Source organism: Toxotes jaculatrix, chromosome 15 (genome assembly GCF_017976425.1).
Source record: "Toxotes jaculatrix isolate fToxJac2 chromosome 15, fToxJac2.pri, whole genome shotgun sequence".
Lineage (NCBI taxonomy): Eukaryota > Metazoa > Chordata > Actinopteri > Toxotidae > Toxotes > Toxotes jaculatrix.
Window position 1 is genome coordinate 25144735 of NC_054408.1, and position 15675 is coordinate 25160409.

Below are 15675 nucleotides of genomic sequence, written 5' to 3' on the forward strand. Positions count from 1 at the left end.
CAAGGTTTTCGACAAGTCCTCTAACATACATGACAGAGCAGACTGTAAATTGCTGTGACTACTACAAAACCTGTTTATGTGAGTGTTCTACATTTAGGGAACAAAGGTTTGTTGTCATGGTGAAAAGCTGCTGAGACAAGATGAAAACTGTACTCTCCAGTATCAAAGTTACACACTTCATACATCCAGTCATTCACCCCAACTTCAGATGATAAGTACCAAAGAAAGACCACAGACCGCACACACAAGCTCCACCTCAAGGGTCCTCAGGCTAGATTTCATGCCACATACTGTACTTGCGTCCAGTTCTACTCCAGCCAGAGTGTGTAGTGATGCACCGTGACATTGTTTTGTAACTCTCAAAAACCCCAACATGAATAACTTCTTGACCTCCTCTTCCAGATGTTTTTGCCCTGATAAGAATGTCATGCCACTTCTGCTTTTGTCCCTGCAGGTCAAGTTACAATTATCACTGCCACAGTGGGTCCCCAGAGAAATGTGGCATAATGACACAGAAAACTAATTTAACAAGTTTCCTCTTATGTGACTCAGTGTTACACGTCTTTGCATTTACCTCACAGAGGTGTCTGATCGTGACTGTACATGTCAGACAACCCTGAACTTTCTACACGTTTCCTAAAAAAGCACAAGCAAGTGCACATGCAGCTCCAGATGATGTAATAGATAGACAGATAACTGTGAGTGAGCCATGCTGCATGTTAGAAATACATACATCACAAATTAGAAGTACACAGAGAAATGTTTTATAGTTGAAATCATTCAGTATGAAAATGACAAGTTGTGATGGCTAGATTTCATGTTAGAGCAATTCTGCAAAACAAATGTGCACTAATTTTGTGTGTGTGTGTGTAGGTGTGTGTATCAGTGGTACTGATGAGTGTACAGCCTTAACGGTGACCAATAAAATCTGAACAGGATCATTTCGAAGACACTGAGACTCTGAAGATTTTGGGAAACGCCTCTCAAGTTTAAAGCTCTCTTTCATTCCCACACTGCTCTCGAATGTTCTGTTCTTGCACTGTGTAACTTGGGCTGAGTCCTACATCACACACTGCTAACTATGGGTCTTCAGCTAGCTATAAGAAGAAGGCAGCTTGGTATTCTCAGTACAGACATCATGGCAGAGGTGAGGAGATTAGCTCCTAGCATCGACACTTTAGCAACACAACAACTGCTGTGGGTTCAGATGTTTCCAGTCAATCAGATGAGCTGAAAGCTGACTTGACAGGAGTGGACAGTGCGACTGCTAGTTTGTATTGAGATGATGATTTTGTGTTTGTTGCCTGAGTGATTGACAGGCTGCGTTTTCTGTACATGAGCTGTCAGCCTCCGGGGGCACTTTGCTTCCTGTACCCTTAACCGCTCAGATCATTAAGTACCAGTTGTGGCTGCAGAGGCCCCCTGTTGGACCTGCTCAGCAAAAGTTACACAGTCCTGCTTTAAGCTCTCCATGTACATCGCTTTAATGAAAGTTCATACAATATATTTTACAATCATCTGCTCTTTAGATGCTTTTGGGAAATAAATTTGATTCAAGGTGCAATTAGAAAACAACAACCAGTGATTTCACATTCTACACTCGTCTGATCACAGAAGCTCACACACTGCTTATTCAGACAAATCAGCCTGAGTTCCTGTAAATCTTTCTTGAGAAAGAAAATGTACCTCACCTCCAGCAGCCACCAGTTTGGGGAAACTAATGAGCCAGAAGTCAGAAAGTGCAATGTAAATAAAATTTATTGTTAGATTGTTAAGAATAATAATTATTATTATTAGTACCAGTAGTAGTAGTAGTTCAGCTTTGGATTCTTAGAGTTTTAAATCCCTTGCAAAACTGATAACTGACAGTGTGGACATCAAGGAAATGCACATGTTGAGAGAAACTGTAAATTGTGAAATGAACTGAATGACTAAGATGAAATCAAAGCATAAATAGATGAACTCAAATATCTTAGATGATGCAGACAAACTAGGAAACAGAACATGAAGCTAGAAAAAAGTAAATAAGCAGATGGAAAAAAAATGCAGATGAAAGCAAAAAAGAAGCAAAGTCAGATGATTTCTTCCTTCTTTTTCCTCTTCTAAATTATTACGCCTCTAAATTTCCACTTGTCTTAGCTTTCATTTCTGATTTTATGTTTCTGTTTTCTTGTCCTGCTCTCACCTTTGACCTTTCTGTTTTCAACCCTCCTGTCGTTTCTTTGTTAAAGGACAATTTAAACTTAGACATGAGGAACAAAATGAATGGGGGGAAGTTGAAGTTGAGGAGGTTGAAGATAAAATCCAGTGAACTATAGGAAAGGGAGGGGACAGCTCTGTGCCACTGCAGCGATGAAGCTGTAAACTTCACTGTTCCCAAAGTGCAGATGTTCTTCTGCAGTGGTTTCAGGGTCTGCAGTAAAGGTGAAATAAACAAACAGGTTGCAATGTCTCTTGCATGTCTAACAGGGAGAACCTTCACCAATCACGCACCCAGCATCTGTCACAGTCTAACTACGTTCACTGGTGATGTCTGATGTGTAACAGTAGTTTTACAGTATGTTCAACAAAGAGAGGAAAAACTGCATGCTGGGAGGGTTCCCAACACACCTGCCTCATGTAACTGTTGTAATATTGCAAATGCTGATCATGGTTTCAAAACACTACACACATAAAGGCAAAATGTGTAGAGTTGGAAGCACAATCAGCATTCACATGATTGGTTGTGCTGATCATGTGATGACTGCAGGTGAACGGGTAGGTGTGCTGGGAAGCCTCCCAGCATGAACTGAGGTAAGAGACTCATGAACATCAGCCTCATGGTGTGATTCTGCACTGTCATTACTGCTGCAAATACTGATAATGTCAAACACTGACATTATAATGTCAAACACTGACATTATCAGTGAGTGTAACTGGACTACAAGTGATGGTATGCTGGTGTGTGATTGGTTATGATTGCTTTGCATTTGAGTTGATGTACATGTAAACTACAGTTGGACTGTTTCTGTTTCAGTGTACAAAATGGTATTTCCTTGTTCATTCATTCATGTCATTCTTTCAAACTTTATTTCATAATATAAGTCCATGTCAGTATGAACGTAAAATACCATAATGACTCAGAAATAAAAACAATCAGTCCTGAGTAATCTGCATGTTCTCATCTGTAAAAATAATTACGGTTCACCCTTTGACTTCTTGGTCTCAGTCTGGCTAGCTACCTTTAAGCTGGACCTTTGCTGGTTAGTAGCTCCAGTCCAGATACAGTCCTGATGGGGTCAGAGTCCCTCTGTGTGTCAACAGACTCTCTTCCTAATCCTTTTTCTTCCAGGTGCTGCTCTTGTTGACCATTAGATGTCGCTCTAATATCATTTTCTCTCAGTGTGTGCTCACTGGGGTTTTGGGCTGTTTCACTGTATGTGGGCTGTGGAAGTGCATTTTGTTGTCACGTGAGTGTGTGGTAATAAAAGTTGAAGCTAATTCCAGCAGTGACATCACCACCAGCTCCTCAGGAGGAGCCCTGATGATCACTGGTATTTTCCTGCTGCAGACAGACTTCTGTTTGTTTCTTCTTCCACCCAGGTTAACACCTTAAATCCACTTCAGACACAGAGGCATCCTCTATTGTGAGGTCAACAATAAATATCATAGATAGATAGATAGATAGATAGATAGAAAACAGACTCCACCAATAAGGACAAGAACTTAGCAACATCTGTTGTCTTATTAAACAGATACCTGTCTCTGTCTCTCTGCTGTGTCCCCATGTTAGACACAGAAGAGTCTTACAGCCTCAAAGCTTCTGCAAAGTGTCAGTTATCACATTTCATATAAGAAATAAATAACGCTTCATTACGTTAAATGATCATTTCGCGTTGTGAAAAGGAGCAGTCAGTATCACCGTTATTAAGGAAATAACATTAATTTAATCCAGAGATTTTTATTATGCATTATTTAAATGCGTTTATCTTTAACATTTATAATAATGAAGCGTTTTTTTTTAAATGTGTAAAATGTTGATTTGCAGTTGGATCCCATGCAAACGGGACAGTCTGCGCCTGAGTCTGTGGGTTTTTATTTTTAAGAACTAATTCATGTTATTAAAATATTTAAAAAATATTATCCATCGATTTGTCTGTTACGTTTTCTACATCTTCGTATCCTTTAGGTGCATCTTCCCTGCAGCGACACCAGAGATGATCTGAAGAAGATTGAGACTAAGGCTGAATCCTAATCTTCTGTAGAAACAGTGAACTAAATCTCAATGCTTCCAGGAGAAGAGCTGACTGACTGGCAGAGATGAACAAATCAAAACAGGCTCTTATCAGCGTCAGTTTACACTGTGTGTGTGTGTGTGTGTGTGTGTGTGTGTGTGTGTGTGTGTGGCCTGTTGTAAGGTGGATAATTTCAGGACCGGTCTGACTGCCTTTATGTAGAAAATTGTTTTTTTTAAAGTGAAGCCAGCAGAAGGAAAAATCCGTTTCCGGTTTATTAATAACTAACAGTTTGCTGTTAGGTTGTGTGGAATCTTGGCGGCTTATAGTCCTACAGACTTCACTTTTAACTGATGATGATGATTATGTTGACAAATAACAGAGTGGAGGGGCAGAGTCCGGTCCTCATCTTGGCCTATTTGTCCGGTGGCAGCACAACAGAAAAAAAATCCCATAATTCCACAGTAAACACAAATAAATAGCATTAAGTGGTTTCACCTATTCTACTACTGCACATCCCCAAAGCATTCACACAACAGAGTCTGATGAACACGCTGTGAGATCGGAATGACACAGGTGCAAAAAAAAACAAACAAATAAATAAACAAAACAAAATGGCCTTCTAAGACTTCTGCACTGTAAAATAATAATAATAGTACATTTTTAAAAATCACAGACATGTTGAGTCCGCGGATGAATATTTTAGATTTATTTCAGGAATATTACAGTGACATTAAAGGCCATGGCAGCATCTTGGTATTTACAGAGAAATCGTTAATCACAGATGTGAATTGATCATTACACAACGCGCTGGTGAATGTCTCTGTACAGGCTGTACACAGCTCAGGTATTTGTCCGGTCTTGGTGCAGGAGGCGCGCTCAGGCCTTTGGCTTTACATCCAATTCCATATCAAACAAAGGCCTTGATATGGATTACACCAATTAAGTTGTCCCTTAATGCGGTCTCTCTGTATTCCAGGCTGCACAGCAGCATTTCTATTAACAGCATGAAAACGCTCCTCTGCGGCGTGCCTGTCTATTATGCTGCATTATATTATTCTATCGCCCCACTTTGCGCGCACTTTGATGAAGTGTTGGCGCTGTGACGGTGACAGAGGCTTTGAGACGCTTTTCTCTCTCAGCCAGGTGATGAACGTCCGGTTGATCAGGCGGAATAAGGAGTAATTAAAACCCATAAATTATCCGCCGGCAGTCCTCTCTCTCTCACGGAGAGATAAGAGCGCGCTTTTCCAGAGCTCGGCCTGGAAAACAATACCGACTGACAATGGGGGCTATACCTCAGAAGGGAGGGCAAAACGCTGGAGGTGGGGTGTGTATCAAATGGACACATATGAAGATGCAGGAGGGGTGCAGCTGAGTTTGGGTAAAACATCAGAATAAGGAGCTGGTTTAAGGTGCAGACTTGTGCGCTGCTGTAGGCCTCTCCATAATTATTCTGTGTGTGTGTGTGTGTGTGTGTGTGTGTGTGTGTGTGTTGTGTGAGCGTGATTATGTCTGAGAGAAAAAGATTTTAAAAATGCTCTGTACACAAAGCTTGGACTGAGGGCTACATACAAACGCCACTCTGAGGACTTCTGGATGCAGAGCGCTGAGGCTGGTGAGATGTTTGACCAGAAAATTGTCAAATTAGGGAATCAGCGTGTAAATCTGTCAAACGGCGTCTGTCCAGTTAAACTAAACTATTTGGAGATAAGCAGTTGAATTTTATCCAAACCCACCATCAGACATCCACGGCGGTGTGTGTGTGTGTGTGTGTGTGTGTGTGTGTGTTTGTTTGTGCAGTTCTTCTCTCCCTCAGCTGTGTAAGATGTAACAGATACGCCGTAACAAGGCTGAAGGCGCGGAGCAGTGATAATCTCTTGTTTGGTTTCTCTGTGAAGCCTGCTCGCTGCTCCACAGCTCCCCTCTTGGCTCAGAGACGCCTGACATTATTGGACGTCGTCACCCCATGTCCAAAAGTGTCCCGGCCGATGATTGGCCCTGTGCGCTTTGGATGTTACTCATGCGCCTCCGGTTGGATGTGTGTGTGTGTGTGTGTGTGTGTGTGTGTGTGTGTGTGTGTGTGTGTGTGTGTGTGTGTATATGTGTGTGTGTGAGTGTGAATGTGTGTATGTCCGCATGGTGATGTGATGTGAGGACTTTGTGAAGATCCGACTGTCATACAGCGGTGAAAAGCTCTGGGTGTGTGAGAGCAGTGCGCAATAGCAACTATAGCCAGTCTCATAGTAAGTCGCCGAACATGACGCGCAGGAGCGCCTTTACGCAAGCAGGATGTCCTCAGTTTGCGAATAATTACACCAACCAGCAATATTCCGGAGAGAAAATAACTATGTTTTAGTGCTTCCCGTGGTCATATTTTGGATACAAGCGCAGGCCCACAAAGTGGAAGTGGATTGAGAGAACAGAAGCCACGTTCTTCAGAGAAGCAGCGATGGAGGAGCAGCGGGATCTGAACAGCACGGATAGCAGCGAGGGAGAGAGCGTCTCCCCGTCTCCCAGCCTGCCCTCGCCTCCCATTCTCCCTCTGCAGGTCGCGCAGCAGGCCCACAGAACCACCAACTTTTTCATCGACAACATTCTGCGACCGGACTTCGGCTGCAAGAAGGACCACGTTCTGGGATCGCGGGAGAGGGCGCAGACCTCCGGCCGGGAGCGCGTTCACTCGTTGGTCAGCAGGCCAAGTCTTCCCGGGACGCCGTCCCAGGATTCCAACTGCAGCAGTGACAGCACTTCGTCCTCCACGTCCTCAACCTCTTTGGCGAGTCCCAAAAAGAGCAACGGCAGCGGCGGAGGAGCCGCAGCCGCCGCCGCTCCCGGTGGAGACGGCGGCGGCGGCGTGAAAGCCGAGGAAAGGACTGGCGGCGGAGCCGGGGAGAACACCTCCTCGTCGCTTGTGGTGCTGAACGGCACCGGGGCGCCCACACCCGAGAGCCAGCCGCTGCTCTGGCCTGCCTGGGTCTACTGCACCCGGTACTCGGACAGGCCTTCATCTGGTAAGGCAATAGTTTCATGAAGAAAAAAAAAATCAGATCTTCCGATTCCTTTTACAGTGGAGGGAGAATTCCGCCTCATGTTTGAGACATTAGTTTAATGTTATATTTTCTCACACACAAGAAAAAATGATCCTACATGAAGCAATTTCATTCAGCACATCCTGAGACATTTCTAAGAAAGTAAGGAGAAAATAATGTTTTAAGAAAATCTGAAGACCACAAACTGAAGGTCAGACAAAACTAATGTTTTAATTTTCTCTCTTTTATATGATAAGTTAACTTAAAGCCATCATTAGTTCATAATAACCCTTCTATCATGCATGTAGGCCTGAGTAAGATGTTTTTAAAGAGTGTCAAATGTATTTAACATTTATTTCTTTATGTTGTCCGGTCAGAGTTAACCTTTCTTTTGGTTGAAATTCCAAATTTAGAACGTCATTTAGCAAATATTAGACTTCAAGCCATTAAATAAATCGCACGCTCTGTTATCAACGACGAAACTGCAAACTAAAAAAAAAAAAAAAAAAAAAATTTATAGTTTAGAATCAACAAAACATATGTAACAAGTGTCTCTTAATAATAAGCTGAGCTGTCTGGAGTAAAAACAGCTACAGTGTTTTCTCTGTAAATTCCTTTGTGAATGTCTTTTTAACTGCATTTGCAAAAATACTACTGCTACTACTACTACTCCAAATAATAATAATAATAATAATAATAATAATAATAATAATAATATAAAATACATAATAATAAAAAAACTGCTGTTATATTGATCATGTTTGCAGTTGCAGATAGAAAAGACCCAGCTGAGATTCTGAATGATAAAAAGCTGAACTCCAGTGTGAGTGACCTGAAGCTGAAAGAGGAGTGTGTTCTTCAGCCCCTGCTTTTCTCAGTAACTTCACTCTCTCTCTGAGACACAGCAGTGGTCTCGGTCGTGTTAAACCTACATTAGCAGCTGGTCTGCACTGATCCCGGGATTATGGTTGTACAGATGACAGCGTTAGCAGCCTCGGAGCTTTTGGTGGTGTATGTGTGTGTGTGTGTTTGACCGCAGCAGACATTTCCCATCGATCTGAGATCGTTTTGTGCCTGTGATCGCTCTGTGATACCGCGTGCCCGTCCAGCCTCCGACCTGTCGTCCTCCACGAGCCCTCTGAGGTGGAATATAGCCGCTGTCATGTTAAAGCATGGCCGAATAAAACACAATGGAATTAAAGGTAAATAATGGCCATCGGCCCTCCCTGTCTCACTACAGGAGACATTTTGAATTCATTAGCCGCCTGTTTGACTTGGCTCTGACTTCAGCCGACATCACTTTAAATTTCACCAAAACACAAACATTCCTTTGTGTGAAACACACACAGGACGTGAAGCTTCAGTCCTGGAAAAACTTCATTTATCCACCTATTTTATATCTATATTATACCTGTATTATACCTAAATTAACTGATTTTCTTTTATTAGATGATCCTGCATGTTTGTATTTTGTTCAAAGACACGTGCCTACAGATAAGCATACTGTATTTTATTGTTTTATATTTTAATTTGACATATTTCATTTGTCATTCAAATTTCAAAATTCATTTTTGATAGTCTACAAATAAATCTGTGCAGAATTGTAAACAACAGACTCGGATATAAATTCTAACCGAATAACCGACGCATTTTATTCTGAAATCCAGACACAAACTTATCTCTGGGAAATTTTCAGGAATCATTAGACTACACCGTGGAGAGCTGTGTGGTGGCGTGTTTACTCCTCAAAACCTCGTTCGGTCTGGCTGATCCACAAATTTGAGTTTTATTATTATTCTCATTATTTATCCAGAATAGGACGGAAGTTTGTTTTCTTTTTTTAAATTAGAAAATGTAAGTCTTTATGAAAAGGCAGTGAATGTGCGCCTTTCAGTCTTTATCAGTGTCTTCTCCATTCTTGGCCCCTCTGTGTGTTCCGTCCCACATGCAGAATAATCTGATTTACGTGACTACACCACCGCTTCTTTAATATAAACTCATTGTGTATCGGGAACTATTGTGTGACAAACACCTGTGCGCTGTGTGTGTGTGTGTCTGTGTATCAAGCCGCTGTATTCATCCACGCAGTCACAACAAAGTTCAGTGTGTTAATGGGCTGATGCTCAGCTGGAGCTCGCAGCCTGTAGCATCTCTGTGCTCAGGAGCTCATCTCTGCTGCTGCACTGACACACACGGAGCACGGTGTATGTAGGAGTTCACATACTCCTTGGAGGTCATTATAATTATTATTAATATCATTATTATTTACATTTTTTATAATGATTTAATATATATTAGAAGTATATTAATAATTGCAGTACACTGTTATATATAAATAGGTATATAAAAATATGTATTCATTAATGTATATCAGTAAATTGTTATTATTCATACACAAATGATATAGATAAATATAAATATCGTATAACGACATGAAGGTGTAGTATCCAGACAGGCTGATGTTGACTGATAATCACTTCCGATTTTTTTTCTTTCTTTCTTTTTCTTTTTTTTTTGTTATTCCTTGTTGGATATGCGCTGGATATTTATATTTCCGCTCTCCTGTCCTTTCGCCCTTACTGCAGGCCCAAGGACACGGAAACTGAAAAAGTCGAAAAGCGGCAAAGAGGACAAGCGGCCGCGCACGGCCTTCACAGCCGAGCAGCTGCAGAGACTGAAGACGGAGTTTCAGGTGAACCGCTACATCACGGAACAGCGGCGGCAGTCTCTGGCCCAGGAGCTCAACCTCAACGAGTCCCAGATCAAAATCTGGTTTCAGAACAAGCGGGCCAAAATCAAAAAGGCCAGCGGCTTCAAGAACGGGCTTGCGCTGCAGCTGATGGCGCAGGGACTGTACAACCATTCCACCACTACCATCCAGGAAGACAAGGAGGACAGCGACTGAGGATCCAGTCGCGAATCCGGCGCCAGGGGGACTGGACGGTGCGCTTTTCACCGCTGTCCTCCGCACACGCTCTGTACATTGTAAATATATAGTATCTAATTTAATGATGGAGATGGGGAGGGGGAGCTGAGCGGTCCCTCAAAGGTTTTTTTTTCCGCAGCTCTCCTCTTCGGATGAGACTAAACAGAAGAACAGACTTCAGACTCTCGGACTGACCCGCCACTGCAAAACCAAAGATTTTATTGGAAAACAGAGCCTGGACTGTTTCACAAACAATAAAGAAAAAAAACACACACACATACATACACATACACACACACACACATACACACACACCATCCTCCTTTCAGTGTTTGCTCCTGAGCAGAGATGGAAATGGGCCACCACCCCCCCACGCTCCACCCTCCCCCCACACATAGCCATAATAAGCCCACACCGGCTGATGTTTCTGGGCAGTTTCACTTCGCTTCCCCGCAGCTCATGTTGCTTTGGTTCTGGACGGCGCTGCTGCTGCTGCACACACACACCGGCCACCGCCCCCCCCCAACAGCCCCCCACCCCCTCAATAGCCCCCCCAACACAAACACCACCAAACACCGCGAGAACAAACTTCATTAGACTTTTTGTTTCCTAGCTTTTCTGGACCAACTGAGCTCTAAGAACTGTAATAATCCTATGGTCAGTTAAACAGAGATGCTGCAAAAAAAAAAAAAAAAAGAAAAAAGAAAGAAAGAAAGAAAAAGGTTGTAATAATGATGCAAGGGGATCACAGAATATTTCTGTCACCTTAAATGACTTCAGCGTGAATCCCTTCAGGAATATTATAGGAATATTTTAGAAATAATGTAAGGTCAAGGCTTTAGATACCACGAACACAAGACTTTTTTCTTATTATTTTAATTTTTAAATTTTAAATTTTAATAACCTGGGAATTTAAGAGAGAATCGTTTTTTTTGTTTGTTTTTTTTTTTTTTGCTTGTCCTCTGTCAGTTCGGGCTCCGACGCTTCTCTGCTGACTAACCTCTAAGCCCCCCGCCCCCTGACTGAACCGGCCTGGAAGGACGCGCGAAAAGCGTAAAAGAGTGGCGTGGAATTTCCACACAGTCTCCCCCGATATCACGGAGAACATATGCATTAAATCAGAATTGTACAGTATAGACCGATTCTACTATTTTTAAATACAAAATGTTTCAATTTGATCGTTTTGAGACCAAGAAATAAATGAAAAAACAAATCTGTATTCTCCCACCTGAATCTTATATATATTATTCTATAATGTTCAATATTATTTGAATAATTAAAAATAAATAAATAAATTATGACAGACATAAATATTTAGAGAGATAATTGGAGAACTTGGGGGACTCAGTATTTCTAAAATCCTCCACCACAAACTCACTTTATGTCCCCATAATTAGTCTAAAGGGAATTTGTTAGTGTTACTGCAGCACACTGATTTACTGAGACTGGATCTATAGACTGTTTTACTACTGTAAGACATTACAGCATTATTATGGTCTGTATTACAGCATTAATGTAGTGAGGCTGGAGTGTTCCAATTCCCCTCACTAACAGACATATCTATCATATTCCTATAATTTCCTGTTTGTATCACACTAAACTTAGATGGTGATTTTATAGTGATTGTTTATCTCGTGACATCTTTAGAATGTTGCTGTGATGCTTCCTGTTGGAGCCAGAGTGTGTGTGTGTACAGTTACTCTGAACCTTGGATGACTATAGAATTACTGCAGTTCTTACAGAGGGGATACATGTACACACACACACACACACACACACACACACTACTCATACTGTGCACACCGATTCACACACGGAGCATTTGGCCCCTCTGAGCGTCATTTCCTCTAACGTTGCCTTTATGTTGGCAGGTAAAGCTGCAGAGGCCTGCAGGCCTGCAGACACACGTCAAACAGCATCAGACTGATATACAGTATGTGAGCTACTCCTCGGAATGAGAGCGGATGGAACATATTATGTACATTTAAACCATGTTTCCAAATAAACACTTTTATATTGGAAAAAGAAAAAAAAAACTCAGGAAACACACTGACCCTTTTTTTTTCTGGTGGATGAGACCGATTATTCAATTAAAAAAAAAATACAGATATGTGTCTGAGTTTGTGCGCGCGGACGTGTGTGTGTGTGTGTGTGTGTGTGTGTGTGTGTGTGTGTGGTGGTTGTGGGGTTTGCAGTTCATTGATTCAAGTGAGTGGGACAACTGAATCCATATTCATAGCTCTTTGGAAAGTAGGTGAATTTACACTGCGAGACGCGCCGCTATCAGCGCTGTTCAAAGCGTTGCAGAGCATGAAATTGCCTCTCTCGTCTCTCTGTGTTCACTCATTTCATCAGCCAGCCCTCTGTAGGCCTCAAACAAAAAAAAAAAAATATATATATATATAGAAGTGTTGGAGCTACAGGAGCGGGAATCTCCCCTTTGTGTGCGTGTGTTTGTGAGACAGACGCAAGGAAGCGACAAACAGCGGCTCAGCTGGGTCAAGGCCACGTCCACGGCCTGAAACCTCATCCTCAACTGGAGGAGAAAAGTCAGCAGCCTAAAAGAAGGCCTGAGTTTTACAGAGTGATGTGTATTTAAAAGGTAATATTACAAATATTAAGACAAAAATTGTGCGATTATTTCGATCCTATTTCTATTGCCTATTTATAATTAAAGCTGCCTCATTTATGATAATGCTGAGTAAAACTGATCAATACAATATCTGTTACGCAGTCACTATTATTAATCAGTAATTCAACAATTCAAACTGTTTTAAACACGTACTTTTATTTTTAAATCTTACAGTTAAAACATGACAAATAACCTGCGCTTATTTCAAATCCTTTAAAACAGATTCCGATAAATCCGACTTTTATTTACTCTTTTTTTTTTTTTTTTTTTTTTTTTTTAATTTTATTTTATTTTTTTAATTGGGGCCGATTTTACAGGAAATGATTTGCCATTTAAAGCAGAGAATGTTTGCAGCAGCTGATGTTTTACAAAGATGCGCCTAAAATCTACGTTAGAAACACGCTTTTAATGGTCTAAATTCAAATAATTTGTCCGGCTAAAATTGTATTTGACGTGTAAAACTGTTCACTGTGAGCTTCTGTCAATTTAAAAAAAAATGCGTGGTGCGTTTTTAAAAACGCTTTAAAAAATGAACCTAAAGCAAAAGCCTCCTGATAAAATAATCTCCTGCTTTTCTTTTTTTTTTTTTTTTTAAACATTTCTATTTATCAGCTGTTTTCCTCCGAATACATTTATTCGTCTTGTCCTGTTTCTCTAAATTCCAGGAGAAAGCTTTAGCTTTAGTAAATATCTTTACTTTTGGTTAGATCATTGTTCGCTGAGGGACAGGGAGAGATGAACACGTGTGAATTTTAAACTGGCAGTAAGGAAAAGATATAGGTGGAATAGTGAAATGCCCTCCGGTTACTCTGAGAGGTGAAATGAATCATCACTTCATCTTCCTCCAACTATTTGCCTATCAAAGCCATCAGGCTGATGCCATGCAGTGGACTGTGGAACTGAAGGGACGTGGAGGAGGTTTTCCTAGTTTCAGAAACTTTATTTATTCTGCAGGAAAGACTCTTCAAAAAATAAAACTGCTTTTATCATTGAATAGATAGATAGATAGATAGATAGATAGATAGATAGATAGATAGATAGATAAGATAGATAAGATAGAATCTGAAACTGAATTTGGTTGTATAGCTGCTCAGAGCGTCTCAGCTGCTGGTGCTGACAGCAGTCCACTGTGTAATTATTTTGGACCAAATTACTTATCGAGTGAGCATCTTCCTGATGAAACCTAGCTATTTCCTCCAGCCTGCAGGTCATCTGTCATCCGGTGCTTCATGCTTCCCTTATAGGAAGAGTTTGTCTCTTCTATAATCGCTCTGGAGCCTTTCCAAAGAAAGTATCCCCCCCCCCCCCCCCCCCCCCCCCGCCCCTCTTAAAATAAGAAAGAAAACAGAGGCTAACAGTAGGCAGAGATCAATTTGTCAAATTCAAAGGTAAATGTTGTGACAGGCTGACTGGATCTTTGCCTCTACCTGTTTTCTTCTATTTTGCTGCTGGCCTCAGATCAGTGGGGAAGAGCAGGGGAGGTTTGCTTTCATATGCAGGGCCTCTGTGATTATCCAGTAGAAACAGAGTGATAGGAGAATATAATTTATTCCCATACTTCAGTCCTGCTTTTTCATTCCATGCATGCATAATTGCATAATAAAAGCATAGCGTGTGCATGTGTGTGAAATCACAGAGTGTGATGCAAATTTCAAAACAATTAGACAAATTAACATTTCCCCACCAATTATGCAGGACTGTATGTATGGTTGTTGTTGGTGTGTGTGTGTGTGTGTGTGTGTGTGTGGACCATGTTTGTACATGTGAAGCAGGGGGACTGCAAAGTATAGACAGTGGCCACGCAACCCAGCCTGCGGCTGTAAAGCAGCTTTAATTTACATGCAAATGAAGGTAATAAACAGAGAAGCAACACGGAGTCACTGCTTCTGTCCTCCCTGCTGATGAAGAACTATATGGATGCACTGATATTTTCATGAGACATTTAAAAGAATTAAAAAAAAAAAAAAAAGAAACTTTGAAAATGCTCTGAAAAAAGTCTTTGCTGTGTCTCTGGATCAGTGAGCTTTAGGTTTACAGGATAGGAAGGCTGACCCAGGATCAGTAACAGGAGGACGGCTATGGGATTCAAACAGGACTGAAGTAAGACTGAAGATTTCAAACCAAAACCAAGAGGTAAACACACGACACCTGATCAGTCTGATGATTGGTGTTTTTTACAGGAGCTAAAAAGACAAAAAAAGACAATGAAGAACACACAGACAAAAATGGAAACAAAATATATATATATATATATATATATATATATATATATATATATATATATATATATATATATATATATATATATATATATTTACACACACACACACACACGGCTAGGATTATATAATAATACTACTACCAATAATTATATTATATGATATTATACTAATAATATAAGATTTTACATACGTGTGTGTGAAAAAAATGGAAGAGCAGTGTTGTGGCTCAGGCTCAGACAAACTGTACAGCACTGATTACTTCCAGGATGAATATGATCAATCAAACTGCAGCATACACAATATATCACATCATATATCATAAAGTGGATGACACTGCTTTCTGCCAACAGACTCCACATACAGGTCTGACCTGACTTCCGTCAGGGTCCAGTTCATTTCGGGCCATTTCTGAGCAGTCTGGCGTCACGTCAAGGGAGCCCCAAACCAAGAAACAGAAACCCCCTCCTTCACAGTCTTCACCCAATAACTCATCCGTCCTCGCTGTTTGATCCCCAGCAACATACACACACTCTTAGGCATGAACTGTGGGACGGGCAATGGAACAAGCAGGTACACAAATACACAGGCAAAGGCTTTACATGCATACGGGCTTGTGTACATGTGTTCCATGTGCATGCGCACACACACA

General features: G+C 41.2%; 1 protein-coding gene across 1 annotated transcript; it reads left to right on the top strand.

Annotated features, from left to right (window-relative positions):
• Window positions 1-6666: 6666 nt before the first annotated feature.
• Window positions 6667-10151, top strand: en1a (engrailed homeobox 1a). The gene is made up of 3 exons (XM_041057570.1): window positions 6667-7228; window positions 8187-8189; window positions 9832-10151. Exons 1-3 carry the CDS (start codon window positions 6667-6669, stop codon window positions 10149-10151), a joined length of 885 nt encoding a protein of 294 aa, XP_040913504.1.
• Window positions 10152-15675: the final 5524 nt, after the last annotated feature.

Coding starts and splice junctions, on each gene's coding strand:
- en1a (XM_041057570.1), top strand. CDS start 6,667: ATGGAGGAGCAGCGGGATCTGAACAGCACGGATAGCAGCGAGGGAGAG.